Here is a 15,558-nt window from a genome sequence, read left to right on the forward strand (position 1 = left end):
TGTTTACCCCACTTAGCATGAATATTCACAGAGTCTACTACAGAAATATTTTTGCAATTGATTATAGAATGCTGACCTAGGCCCCAGTGGAGGCATTACATAATACAGTGTGTGTGTGTGTGTGTGTGTGTGTGTGTGTGTGTACACACACAGTATTACCTTACTAAATTCTGAAAAATTCTGAATTCAGAAGCACAGCTATGCTCAAGGGTTTTGGGTAACAACTGTGGACCTGTGATACCAACGTCTGTGCAACACAAGTTATCTCCATTTCTGACCTCTAAAGACTAGTAGTATCAGATTTCAAACTGGCACTGAATGGTTTTCTTCTATAGTCCTAGAAACTTACTGTTCAATTCTACTCACAACTCACTAGAGCCAACTCAAAGAGCTGATAAAAGAATTAGTTATAATCACATTATAACTAATTATAGCATGTGTGTAAAGAATTATACATTATACCATGTGTGTAAATAATTAAGTGGATTATAAACTCTATGAAGATGCAGACAAAGCATTATTGATCTTTGTACCTACACCATTTATAGTGAAACCTGTGAGAGCCAGAATTCATCGGGACTGCCTTGTTTTCCAGGTCTCACAAGTTTTCTGCCTTTGACAGGGTGTACTCTTACCACTTTTTTTTTTTATCATTCTCTATTAGTGGGAAATATTTCAATTTTCCTTCTCTGACAAGTTTCCATCTTACACAGATTCTGGATTCACAGGGTATACCGTAGAACATCATCTGGCAGATGGTAGGCAATCAATGTGTATTTGATGGATCTGATTGATTGTACTCTGGCAGGCATAATTCCATCACTGAGCCATTTCCCCAAAGAGAAAGTTCTCGGATAATATTTGCAAGTACTCCATTTACTTATATCTAAGCAACAGTTAAGAAATCTCTTCAAAACTGACAAGCCGATTAAAAAATTTATATAGAAATAAAAAAAAAAACAAGGACAGGCAAGACAATCTTTAAGAAGAACAATAAAGTTAGAGAACTCATACTATGAGATATCATGACGTTACAAAGCTATAGTAATTAACACAATGCAGTTCAAGGATAAACAAACAGACCAGTGAAATACTACAACATCCAGAAAGAGACTTTACACATTTATGGACACCTGATTTCTGACAAAAGTGGCACTGCAGAGCAGTGGGGATAGGATAACCTTTTAAATAAATGGTGCTGGGTCACTAGACTATCCAATATAAGAAAAACGAAACTTAATATGCATTATACTCAAAACTCAAACTGTAGATTGAAACGTGAAAGGTAAAAACCATAAAGCCTTCTAGAAAACAGCACAGGAGAATATATTCATGACTGTGGAATAGGCAAAGACTTTGTAAAAGGCCATATAAAGGAAGAAAAATATTGACAAACAACTAAAATAGAAAATCTTCTTTATCAAAAGATACCATTAACAAAAGGCAACCCACAGAGCAGATTTTTGCAACACATATAATTAAAAAAGAGCTTGCATCCAGAAAACATAAAGAATTCCTACAAATCAATTTTTTAAAAAAGCAACAGAAAATCAAATTAAAAAAGGGCAAGCCTTGAATAGGTACTTCATAAAAAAGGATACTCAAGTGGCAATAAACATATGAAAAGGGACTCAACCAGGGAAATGCAAAATTAAACTCCAATAAGATACCACTACACACCCACCAGAATGGAAAAAATTACAAAGACTGGCCATATCAAGGGTTGGTAAGGGTATGGAACAAGGACTTATACACACTGCTGTTGTTGATTCCATCCAGGCGATTCCAACTCATAGTGACCCTATAGGACAAAGCAGAACTGCCCCTTAGGGTTTCCTAAGCTGAAATCTTTATTGGAATAGATTGTCAGGTCTTTTCTCCCACGGAGGAACTGGTGGGTTTGAACCACTGACCTTTCTGTTAGAAGCCGAGCACTTAACCACTGCAACACCAGAGCTCCTTCACATGCTGATAATGAAGTGAAAATTAGTATTTTGAGAAACTGACTGGAATTATCTTCTAAATCTACATCTATCCTATGACCCAGAAATTCACTCCTAGCTGAGAGCTGACTACTTACTGGTTTACATACCCAACAGAAATGCATATATACGTACGCATACAAATGTATACTAAAGACATGCACAAAAACAGTTTATAGCATATAGTAGCACCATCCATACTAGCCAAAAATTGGAAAGAACCCAAGTGTCCATTTATAGCAAATGAAAATCTAAATTGTCTTACATACACACAATGACATATTATATGGCACTGAAAATTAACCAAAAAATTTAACAAAAGCTACATGCAATAATGTGGATAAATCTTACAAACGTAGCCCTGAGCAAAAGAAGAGATGCAAAAGAACACACTCTGCACTTGAATTTATATCGAATTTAAAATTAGGCAAAATTACTCTGTGATGTTAAAAGTAGCAGTGATGTGAAAATGGTTGGGAGGGTACACAGGACAGCCTCTGGGATGCTGGTAATTTCTTTTTTTTCCCCTAAAGTTTTAATTGTTGACCTATGTAGTAATTTACACAGGCATATTATCTTTGTAATAAGTCATCAAGTTATTCAGTTATGACCTGAACATTTTCTGTATGTATTTTATTCAGTTTTTTAAAAATTTTGGATCAGATTGTCCAAAATATAGAGAAGTTGCCTAATGTGCGAAAGATATAGACTCAGTGATGGAAATTTACAAAAAGGCTACCACCCATCAGAATTATGAAGCAGAATAATGTAGCTTAATCTGATTTTCAAGAGAAGAGAAAGACCTCAAAAGATCTACCTCAACATTTTTAAAATGTTGAAACATGATCAAGAATTCATAAATTCCATAATCACCCTCTGCTCTAAAGCTGCACTTAACTACGTATTCACAGCAAGACTGTATGGCTGCAGAAGACTGAGAAACACAGGCAGTCGTTAATCTAGATGCTATAAATGAAATGAAACTATACTCTTGAGCAAATAAATAGCATATCCTAGAGTTTCAAAGATGGAATGACAGTGTGAAGTCTACCAAAAGTTTTCATAGCAAACCAGAGGTAGAGATCTCTTTTCTGCCAGCACCAATGTACCACATAATATCATTACTGATGCATCAGGCATAGCATCCAGGTATAATTTGTTATATGTCTGTCTTCCTCAACCCTGCATTATTAATCTTGTACTCCTAGGACTTATCCCACTGTCTGAAATACAAAAGGTATTCAATGAATCCTGTAAAGTAACTATAACTTAAAATGAGCTACTGTTGCACACACATCAGTCCACAGCCACATAAGGAAATATTATAGCATAGCAGCTAAAAAGACATGGCAACAGAGTCATATCCTAGGTATGACATTTACTAGCTGCATGATTTTGAACAAGTCACATCACCACTATGTCTCAGTTTACTTTTTGGAAAATGAGGATAGTACCTATCTCACAGAGCTGTGAAGATTAACTGCAGGTAAAGCAGGATAATGCCTGGCTTAGAGTCAGTATATGAGCAGCATAAGCTATTATCATTATTACGAATGCAGAAGGGACCATCTAATTAATACCCAGTTTTAAAAAAAAATTTTTTTTTTCTTTATGTACAAGGAAGGCCTAGAAAGAAGAGTTAAATAGACTGTCAAATATCATATAATAGCCAATCAGTAACAGAGCTTAGGTTAATATCTAGATCTTAACACTCAGCCCAGTTCTCTATTACTCTATTCCACCTCCACCTAAATAACATGAAAAATCATTACTAGAACGTGAAGGGTTTTATCTAAAACTTGAAAAGTTCTAAAGATACATTCCTGCAGACTGTTTCTGAACCTAAAGTAAAGATAAATACATTAACATCAAAAGATACTGAATGTATCCCCTATTTGAACACAATAAAATTATTTTCTTAGTTGCCTAAAGAAACCCGTTGCTGTGACTTCAGTTCTAACTCATGGCAACCCCACGTGTTACTGGGTAGAACTGCTCCATAGGGTTTTCATGGCTGTAATCTTTGTAGAAGCAGATTGCCAAGCCTTTCTTCTGTGGTGCTGCTGGGTAGGTTTGAACCACCAACCTTTAGGTTAGTAGTCTGAGTGCAAACCATTTGCACCACCTAGGGAGGGCAAACTAATCTTCTAATCTTAGAGACTGGAGAAAGGTTTACAATTTTTCACATTTTAATATGATATATGAACAAAATAAATACCAAATTTCATACATCTATGGTTTATGTTATGACATACCTTTTCGAATTCAATAAAAGCATAACAGAGAGACTCCCCGGTCTTCCAATCCCGGATAACTTCACAACTGCAAGAAAGTTTTCAAAAAAGTGAGTTTTAAAAGAAAGCATTCATTCTCACTCTTCAAAAGTGAAGAACAAAATAACCCAGTTGTTAAAAGGCAAAATTAAACTCATGAAATTCTATTTCTTCAAATTTCTTCAAGAACAATTTGTTTTAAAAAATAGTTCACCGATCCAGCAATTAAATTATCTAGTTTCTACTTTAAATGTCCTATCTCCGGCCTACAGTCCTTAATTCCTAAGCAGTGAAAAGAAGAATGAAATGAGAATACTTCATTTTCCTTTGGCAAAAGTAAACTACTGCTAAAAAAAAATGTTTTAATCATAATGCATTCCTAGACCAAATATAGATGAATTACGGACTATCTAATGTTACTGTAGAATAATGGACACATTCATACACAGACACATATTAGTAAGTACATGCTTTGAAAATTTTGAATTTTAATATAAATCAAGCTTAAATTTAACCCTGTAAGTATAGCTATTAAACCATTGCTGTTGAGTTGATTTTAACTCATAGAGACTATATAAGACAGAGTACAACTGCCCCAGGAGTTTCCAAAGCTGTAATCTTTATGGAAGCAGACTGCCACATCTTTCTCCCACGGAGCAGCTGGTGGGTTCAAACTGCCAACCTTTCAGTTAGTAGTTGAGCGCTTAACCACTGTGCCACCAGGGCTCCTTAAGTATAGCTATTACACAGAACTAATCTATTTTAACAACCAAGTAAAAGGGCCAAGAAACTAGAGTTGAAAGCACCTGGTTTGTCCCTTCCCCATGTATCATAAGTCTCATTTTAAAAACATGAAAGGAAATTCTAAAGGCAAAATAATACTTTTTAATCAATTACAAAAATTTCCCTTTCTCAGAGAAACACCAGCTTCGTGAACTTTTATATTAATAATACAAAGAAAATTAGCCAAAAGAAAAAATTTTGGAAAACTGAGATTCAAAATAATTTTGACAGATTGCTGATAATTCTAGGAAGAAATTAAATGAGGTAAATATTTTAAATGTTAAAGATGCTTATCAGGGCACAGTGATTAAGAGCGACAGCTGCTAACCAGGTCAGCAGCTCAAATCCACCCGCCACTCCTTGGAAACCCTGTGAAGTTCTACTCTGTCCTGTAAGGTCGCCATGAGTCCGAACAGACTTGATGGCAACGGGTTTGGTTTTTTGTTGAGAATACTATAGAACTAGGCTTAAGTTGTTCTATACATTTCCTGTTTTAGAAAGAAATTTTTTATGTTTAGAGTGGGAGAATCAATCATTTACATATACATAAACAGACACACACAGACACACAAGAGATTTTTCTTCCAATGGCCCAAAGCCTCACCTATAAAAAAATTCACCAGCACAAAACTCACTTGGCGTTCACAAGCTGATCAAAAATACATTGTTAGAGGCGGGGCCAAGATGGCAGACTAGGTGGACGCTACCGCGGATCCCTCTTGCAACAAAGACTCGGAAAAACAAGTGAATCGATCACATACATAACAATCTACGAACTCTGAACAACAAACACAGACTTAGAGACGGAGAACGAACAAATACGGGCAGACAGCGATCGTTTTCAGAACCAGGAGCCAGCGTACCAGGCAGGTGACCTTCGGAGCCTGATCTGGGGCAGAGCCCAGGAGGGCAGACGGCATAGACAAGGGGCCCAGCCCTAGCCCCCGAACTCATCCTGGGAGGGAGCCTAGCCGGTTGGCGCGTACGGCGTAGCAGCGCAGCCGGTGGGAAAAGTACCCGGGAGGCAGTAACTGATCTTGGAGCAGGGGGAGCCGTCCCGCCGGGAGTTTGGCGGGGAGCGGGCGTGGCGCGAGCGTGGGGATCAGCTGTATTTCCCTAAAGTGACCCCGGGGGGGGGGACCCAGACGTTCGTGCGGGCGACGCCCACCCAGTTCGCGCGTGCGGAACGGCGCACCGGAGGGAGAAGTCCCCGGGAGGAAGTGACTGGTCTTGGAGCAGGGAGAGCAGTGTCCCAGCCGGGGAGCCGTGCCGCTGGGATTTTGGCGGGCGCGGGCGGGGCATGAGCACAGGGATCAGTTATATTCCCCTGAATTGACCCCGGGGGCGGGCCCGGCCGTTCGTGCAGGCGACGCCCACCCAGTTCACGTGAGCGGAGTGGCGCACCGGAGGGAGAAGTCCCCGAGAGGAAGTGACCGGTCTTGGAGCGGGGTGAGCAGCGTCCCAGCCAGGGTGCCGTCCCCCTGGGATTCTTGCGGGCGCGGGCGGAGCGTGAACGTGGGGATCAGCTCTATATTCTGAGGTGCTACACTCCTAGCTCTCTGACCCCGCCCCCACCCTCCCCAGGCGGCTCCATTAACATCCGAATAGCCTGAGCCAGAGGGAGAATTCAGATAGGGATCTGACTGCATTTTTTTTTTAGCTGATTACCTGGAAAAACTAGTTTCCCATTGATGGCTCGGAGACAGCAGTCCATATCAAACCACATAAAGAAATAGACCATGACAGCTTCTCCAACCCCCCCAAAAAAAGAAACAAAATCTTTCCCAAATGAAGATACAATCCTGGAATTATCAGATACAGAATATAAAAAACTAATTTACAGAATGCTTCAAAACATCACAAATGAAATTAGGCTAACTGCAGAAAAAGCCAAGGAACACACTGATAAAACTGTTGAAGAACTCAAAAAGATTATTCAAGAACATAGTGGAAAAATTAATAACTTGCAAGAATCCATAGAGAGACAGCATGTAGAAATCCAAAAGATTAACAATAAAATTACAGAATTAGACAACGCAATAGGAAGTCAGAGGAGCAGACTCGAGCAATTAGAATGTAGACTGGGACATCTGGAGGACCAGGGAATCAACACCAACATAGCTGAAAAAAAATCAGATAAAAGAATTTAAAAAAATGAAGAAACCCTAAGAATCATGTGGGACTCTATCAAGAAGGATAACTTGCGGGTGATTGGAGTCCCAGAACAGGGAGGGGGGACAGAAAACACAGAGAAAATAGTTGAAGAACTCCTGACACAAAACTTCCCTGACATCATGAAAGATGAAAGGATATCTATCCAAGATGCTCATCGAACCCCATTTAAGATTGATCCAAAAAGAAAAACACCAAGAAATATTATCATCAAACTTGCCAAAACCAAAGACAAACAGAAAATTTTAAAAGCAGCCAGGGAGAAAAGAAAGGTTTCCTTCAAGGGAGAATCAATAAGAATAAGTTCAGACTACTCAGCAGAAACCATGCAGGCAAGAAGGGAATGGGACGACGTATACAGAGCACTGAAGGAGAAAAACTGCCAGCCAAGGATCATATATCCAGCAAAACTCTCTCTGAAATATGAAGGAGAAATTAAGATATTTACAGATAAACACAAGTTTAGAGAATTTGCAAAAACTAAACCAAGACTGCAAGAAATGCTAAAGGAGATTGTTTGGCCTGATGACCAATAATATCAGGTACCAGCACAATACAAGGTCACAAAACAGAATGTCCTGATATCAATGCAACTCAAATACGGAACGCACAAAAACAAACAAATTAAGATTAATTCTAAAAAATAAATAAATAAACAAAATAATACACATAACAGGGAATCATGGAAATCAATAGATAAACGATCACAATAATCAAAAAGAGGGACTAAATACAGGAGGCATTGAACTGCCAGATGGAGAGTGATACAAGGTGATATAGAACAATACAAGTTAGGTTTTTACTTAGAAAAATAGGGGTAAATAATAAAGTAACCACAAAAAGGAATATCAATTCCATAACTCAAGAAAAACGTAACGACTCAACTAACATAAAGTTAAACATTATGAAAATGAGGATCTCACAATCTACTAAGAAAAACGTTTCAGCACAAAAAAGCATGTGGAAAAATGAAATGGCCAACAACACACATGAAAAGGCATCAAAATGACAGCACTAAAAACATATTTATCTATAATTACGCTGAATGTAAATGGACTAAATGCACCAATGAAGAGACAGAGAGTCTCAGACTGGATAAAGAAACACGATCCACCTATATGCTGCCTACAAGAGACACACCTTAGACTTAGAGACACAAACAAACTAAAACTCAAACGATGGAAAAAAACATATCAAGCAAACAATAAGCAAAAAAGAAGAGGAGTAGCAATATTAATTTCTGACAAAATAGACTTTAGACTTAAATCCGCCACAAAGGATAAAGAAGGACACTATATAATGATAAAAGGGACAATTGATCAGGAAGACATAACCATATTAAATATTTATGCACCCAATGACAGGGCTGCAAGATACATAAATCAAATTTTAACAGAACTGAAAAGTGAGACAGACACCTCCACATTTATAGTAGGAGACTTCAACACACCACTTTCGGAGAAGGACAGGACATCCAGTAAGAAGCTCAGTAGAGACACGGAAGACCTACTTACAACAATCAACCAACTTGACCTCATTGACTTATACAGAACTCTCCACCCAACTGCTGCAAAATATACTTTTTTTTCTAGTGCACATGGAATATTCTCTAGAATAGACCACATATTAGGTCATAAAACAAATCTTTGCGGAGTCCAAAACATCGAAATATTACAAAGCATCTTCTCAGACCACAAGGCAATGAAATTAGAAATCAATAACAGAAAAACTAGGGAAAAGAAATCAAATACTTGGAAAATGAACAATACCCTCCTGAAAAAAGACTGGGTTATAGAAGACATCAAGGAGGGAATAATGAAATCTTAGAAAGCAACGAGAATGAAAATACTTCCTATCAAAACCTCTGGGACACAGCAAAAGCAGTGCTCAGAGGCCAATTTATATCGATAAATGCACACATACAAAAAGAAGAGCCAAAATCAGAGAACTGTCCTGACAGCTTGAACAAATAGAAAGTGAGCAACAAAAGAATCCATCAGGCACCAGAAGAAAACAAATAATAAAAATTAGAGCTGAACTAAATGAATTAGAGAACAGAAAAACAATTGAAAGAATTAACAAAGCCAAAAGCTGGTTCTTTGAAAAAATTAACAAAATTGATAAACCATTGGCTAGACTGACTAAAGAAAAACAGGAAAGGAAACAAATAACCCGAATAAGAAACGAGAAGGACCACATCACAACAGAGCCAAATGAAATTAAAAGAATCATTTCAGATTACTATGAAAAATTGTACTCTAACAAATTTGAAAACCTAGAAGGAATGGATAAATTCTTGGAAAAATACTACCTACCTAAACTAACACATTCAGAAGTAGAACAACTAAATAGACCCATAACAAAAAAACAGATTGAAACGGTAATCAAAAAACTTCCAACAAAAAAAAGTCCTGGCCCGGACGGCTTCACTGCAGAGTTCTACCAAACCTTCAGAGAAGACTTAACACCACTACTACTGAAGGTATTTCAAAGCATAGAAAAAGACGGAATACTACCCAACTCATTCTATGAAGCTACCATCTCCCTGATACCAAAACCAGGTAAAGACATTACAAAAAAAGAAAATTATAGACCTATATCCCTCATGAACATAGATGCAAAAATCCTCAACAAAATTCTAGCCAATAGAATCCAACAACACATCCAAAAAATAATTCACCCTGATCAAGTGGGATTTATACCAGGTATGCAAGGCTGGTTTAATATCAGAAAAACCATTAATGTAATCCATCACATAAATAAAACAAAAGATGAAAACCACATGATCTTATCAATAGATGCAGAAAAGGCATTTGACAAAGTTCAACACCCATTTATGATAAAAACTCTTACCAAAATAGGAATTGAAGGAAAATTCCTCAACATAATAAAGGGCATCTATGCAAAGCCAACAGACAATATCACTCTAAATGGAGAGAACCTGAAAGCATTTCCCTTGAGAACGGGAACCAGACAAGGATGCCCTTTATCACCACTCTTATTCAACATCGTACTTGAAGTCCTAGCCAGGGCAATTAGGCTAGACAAAGAAATAAAGGGTATCCAGATTGGCAAGGAGGAAGTAAAACTATCACTATTTGCAGATGACATGATCGTATACATGGAAAACCCTAAGGAATCCTCCAGAAAACTACTGAAACTAATAGAAGAGTTTGGAAGAGTCTCAGGTTATAAAACAAACATACAAAAATCACTTGGATTCCTCTACATCAACAAAAAGAACACCGAAGAGGAAATAACCAAATCAATACCATTCACAGTAGCCCCCAAGAAGATAAAATACTTAGGAATAAATCTTACCAAGGATGTAAAAGACCTATACAAAGAAAACTATAAAGCTCTGCTACAAGAAAGTCAAAAGGACATACTTAAGTGGAAAAACATACCCTGCTCATGGATAGGAAGACTTAACATAGTAAAAATGTCTATTCTACCAAAAGCCATCTATACATATAACGCACTTCCAATCCAAATACCAATGTCATATTTTAAGGGGATAGAGAAACAAATCACTAATTTCATATGGAAGGGAAAGAACCCCCGGATAAGCAAAGCATTACTGAAAAAGAAGAAGAAAGTGGGAGGCCTCACTCTACCTGATTTCAGAACCTATTATACAGCTACAGTAGTCAAAACAGACTGGTACTGGTACAACAACAGGCACATAGACCAACGGAACAGAATTGAGAACTCAGATATAAATCCATCCATGTATGAGCAGCTGATATTTGACAAAGGACCAGGGTCAGTCAAGTGGGGAAATGATAGTCTTTTTAACAAATGGTGCTGGCATAACTGGATATCCATTTGCAAAAGAATGAAACAGGACCCATACCTCACACCAAGCACAAAAACCAACTCCAAGTGGATCAAAGACCTAAACATAAAGACTAAAACGATAAAGATCATGGAAGAAAAAATAGGGACAACCCTAGGAGCCCTAATACAGGGCATAAACAGAATACAAAACATTACCAAAAATGATGAAGAGAAACCAGATAACTGGGAGCTCCTAAAAATCAAACACCTATGCTCATCTAAAGACTTCACCAAAAGAGTAAAAAGACCAGCTACAGACTGGGAAAGAATATTCAGCTATGACATCTCAGACCAGCGCCTGATCTCTAAAATCTACATGATTCTGTCAAAACTCAACCACAAAAAGACAAACAACCCAATCAAGAAGTGGGCAAAGGATATGAACACACATTTCACTAAAGAAGATATTCAGGCAGCCAACAGACACATGAGAAAATGCTCTCGATCATTAGCCATTAGAGAAATGCAAATTAAAACTACGATGAGATTCCATCTCACACCAACTAGACTGGCATTAATCCAAAAAACACAAAATAATAAATGTTGGAGAGGCTGCGGAGAGATTGGAACTCTCATACACTGCTGGTGGGATTGTAAAATGGTACAACCACTTTGGAAATCTATCTGGCGTTATCTTAAACAGTTAGAAATAGAACTACCACACAACCCAGAAATCCCACTCCTCGGAATATACCCTAGAGATACAAGAGCCTTCACACAAACAGATATATGCACACCCATGTTTATTGCAGCTCTGTTTACAATAGCAAAAAGCTGGAAGCAACCAAGATGTCCGTCAACGGATGAATGGGTAAATAAATTGTGGTATGTCCACACAATGGAATACTACGCATTGATAAAGAACAGTGACGAATCTCTGAAACATTTCATAACATGGAGGAATCTGGAAGGCATTATGCTGAGTGAAATGAGTCAGAGGCCAAAGGACAAATATTGTATAAGACCACTATTATAAGATCTTGAGAAATAGAAAAAACGGAGAAGAACACATACTTTTGTGGTTACAAAGGGGGGAGGGAGGGAGGGAGGGAGAGGGTTTTTTATTGATCAATTAGTAGATAAGAACTGCTTTGGGTGAAGGGAAAGACAACACTCAATACAAGGAAGGTCAGCCTAATTGGACTGGACTAAAAGCAAAGAGGTTTCTGGGATACAATGAAAGCTTCAAAGGTCAGCGGAGCAGGGGCTGGGGTCTGGGGAACTTGGTTTGAGGGGACTTCTAAGTCAATGGGCAAAATAATTCTCTTATGAAAACATTCTGCATCCCACTTTGAAATGTGGCGTCTGGGGTCCTAAATGCCAACAAGCGGCCATCTAAGATACATCAATTGGTCTCAACCCACCTGGAGCAAAAGCAAAGGACGAACACCAAGGTCACACGACAACTAAGAACCCAAGAGACAGAAAGGGCCACATGAACCAGAGACCTACATTATCCTGAGACCAGAAGAACTAGTTGGTGCCCGGCCACAATCGATATCTGCCCTGTCAGGGAGCACAACAGACAACTCCTGAGGGAGCAGGAGACCAATGGGATACAGACCCCAAATTCTCATAAAAAGACCATACTTAATGGTATGACTGAGACTAGAGGAATCCTGGAGGCAATGCTCCCCAGACCTTCTGATGGCACAGGACAGGAACCATCCCCGAAGACAACTCATCAGACATGAAAAGGACTGGTCAGCGGGGGGGAGAGAGATGCTGATGAAGAGTGAGCTAATTAAATCAGGTGGACACTGGAGAGTGTGTTGGCAACTCTTGACTGGAGGGGGGATGGGAAGATAGAGAGAGAGGGAAGACGGCAAAATTGGCACGAAACGAGAGACTGAAAGGGCTGACTCAATAGGGGGAGAGCAAGTGGGAGAAGGGAGTAAGATGTATGTAAACTTACATGTGACAGACTGATTGGAATTGTAAATGTTCACTTGAAGCTTAATAAAAATTAATTTAAAAAAATATACATTGTTAGAAAATGACCAATTAATGCCTAGTTTTTCTAAACCTGTCACTAATTCTAGGGATTAATTACCTTCTGATCGGCCCAAATCTTGAGAATATTATTTCCAGATCCTCATCTGTAGTCACTGGGTTCAATTTACACACAAACAACACGTTTTCTGGAGGTTTAATGTCTGCATCAGGTAGATCTCCCACCTAAATTATAAATAAGAACACATATCAAATCCTTTATTTAGTTTCCATTCTAAATACTGCATTCAAGCCCAATGCCAATACCCCTAAAACACCCAAACTTACAATATGTAAACTGCAGGCTCAGGAAAAGAAATCTGCATAAGATTTCAAAATTTAAAACTATACTGTTCCTGGTAAACCCACCACCACTGCCATTGAGTCGATTCCTGTTCCTGGTAGTAATAATAAAAATACCTAATTTGTGTCAACCTACTTTGTGTGAGCATTGTGCTTGGCACTTTAATTCCCAATTCAAAGATAAATAAAGCGAAATTCAAAAAGGTTAAAATAACTTGCCCAAGGCCACACAGTGGTAAGCAGCAGAGTTGGGATTTGAACGCAGGTCTACCTGGCTTCAAAGTCTCAATTTTATCCCCACTTTTTCTTTTTTTTAAGTATTTGATATATTAAAATAAAGGAGAAGGATTTACGTAAAGTGTATTTAAGTAATGAAGCATGAAAATAAAAAACACCTATGATGGCACACCTAACTTAAAAACTGAAATATTCCCTCATCCCACCATTCCGCTACTTCTCTCACCACAGAAAACTAATATCCTGCTTTTTTGTTTTCCTTTTGGCCAGTCCCTTGCACAATCCTATTACTGCCGTATTGATTGTAATATTCTGTAATTTTGTAAAGCCCAAATCTTTCCACATTATTACTTAAGATGGAACAGCAACAATTCCTAGATATTGTTTCTAGCTTTGTTTTCTCTCCCTCAATACCATCTTCTACTTCAGCCAAAGTTAAGTCAACGTCACAGTTAACCACAGCAGTGAGCAGGGCATACCACTTCCTAGAGAACCGGTAAGGATGGAGACCAGTGAGACAGAACAATGATGATGGCATTGATTTCACTGCAGGAAAACCAGATTTCCCATGAGCCTTTAGATGGCTCAACAATATTCCTTTCTACAGACTGTACCTTATATATATATTCAAAAACTCTAAGAGATGATTTCTGATAGGATTATTACATAAAGTGTCTCTTCTTGGATAAACACGTAAAAAAACTGAAAATCAAGAACAGTAAGAAGCAACAATAACAGAGGCAGTATGATCTGCTCAATGCTTCTTCAGTCTATAAAAAGATAACCATAATCTATGTCCAATAAAAAGTATCCCAACACATCAGGGAATGAACGAATTAGTACAAATCCCAAGACACCTACAATGACAGAAATACCACATCTAAAGGAAACATAAATGAGAAAAGGTTAATGAGCTAAAAAAGGACTTGAAGTACAGCAGCTAAACTTAACTGTAAAATAGTATAAGGAACTTTAAAATAGTCCTGGCAGCTATGATGTTCAAAATTAATATTACAAAATACAAGTTGAATTATCATAATATTACACAAAAATAAAAATAAAGAGAAACATATTCTCAGAAAAGAAAACGAAAGATGAAATCTGTTAATAGTGAGAATCAAGAGGACACAAAATCTAGCTTGAAGGCATTCCTACTGGCACCAAAACAAGGACAGTAATGTGTTATAATCCATTATTTAAAATAGAAACCCATGAGTCCATACTGACAATGAGTAGATAGATAAGAAAGGAGGAGGGTTCTTCACAGTAGAATGCTGGCTGATTAATGCAGAAAGAGTGGTACAGTTGGAAAATCTCCACTTTCAACCATCAGAGTTAAGACTCAATCAGGCAAGAATACTGAACGAATAAGAAATCTAGAGTGAAGGTTTCATAAGGAACAAGATATACGGAAGGTTTCAAAATGTTCTGGCACAAACTGCTTATAAATTGCAAAGGAAAAATGGGAACTATGCAATGGAGACACCAAGCAGTGGGTTACCTTGACCAAGTGATCAGAATTATCATGTTCCAATGAGGGGCAGATGGGTATTGTACGCCTCCAGATGTGGCATCTGAGAAGGACACAACATCTGCTTATGTGGTATTCTGACTGGGGATATATAACCTTAATCTAACCAAGAAGCAAGAGTAGACAAACTCAAATTGAGGAATATTTTATGAAATAAATGACCTGTATTCTTCAAAAAAATCAATGCCATGAAAGCTGAAGACAAGTTAAGGAACTTTTCCAGATTAAAGAAAACTGAAGAGACATGACAACTAAATGCAATATACAACAGATAATGGGCTGGATTCTAGACTGAAGGAGAGAAACGCTATAAAGAACATTATTGAAACAACTGACAAAATTGGAATATGAACTGTAATTTCTATCCATTTTAAATTTCCTGATTTTGATAAGTGCACTGTGAAAATATAATACTGTTGCTCTTAGGAAATACACACTGACGTAA

The 15,558-nt window shown here is 37.9% G+C and overlaps 1 protein-coding gene across 1 annotated transcript in view; it reads right to left on the minus strand.

Moving 5' to 3' along the window:
* PPIL4 (peptidylprolyl isomerase like 4) overlaps positions 1 to 15,558 on the minus strand; it is a 45,185-nt gene that overhangs the window by 17,687 nt on the left and 11,940 nt on the right. Inside the window, exons 8-9 of the mRNA XM_049905525.1 lie at positions 13,104 to 13,228; positions 4,238 to 4,304 (exon numbers count right to left, since the gene is read on the minus strand). Of these exons, the coding sequence (XP_049761482.1) occupies positions 4,238 to 4,304; positions 13,104 to 13,228 (192 nt within the window). The remainder of the gene's footprint in view (positions 1 to 4,237; positions 4,305 to 13,103; positions 13,229 to 15,558) is intronic.

Source organism: Elephas maximus, chromosome 1, assembly GCF_024166365.1.
Source record: "Elephas maximus indicus isolate mEleMax1 chromosome 1, mEleMax1 primary haplotype, whole genome shotgun sequence".
NCBI classification, from domain to species: domain Eukaryota; kingdom Metazoa; phylum Chordata; class Mammalia; order Proboscidea; family Elephantidae; genus Elephas; species Elephas maximus.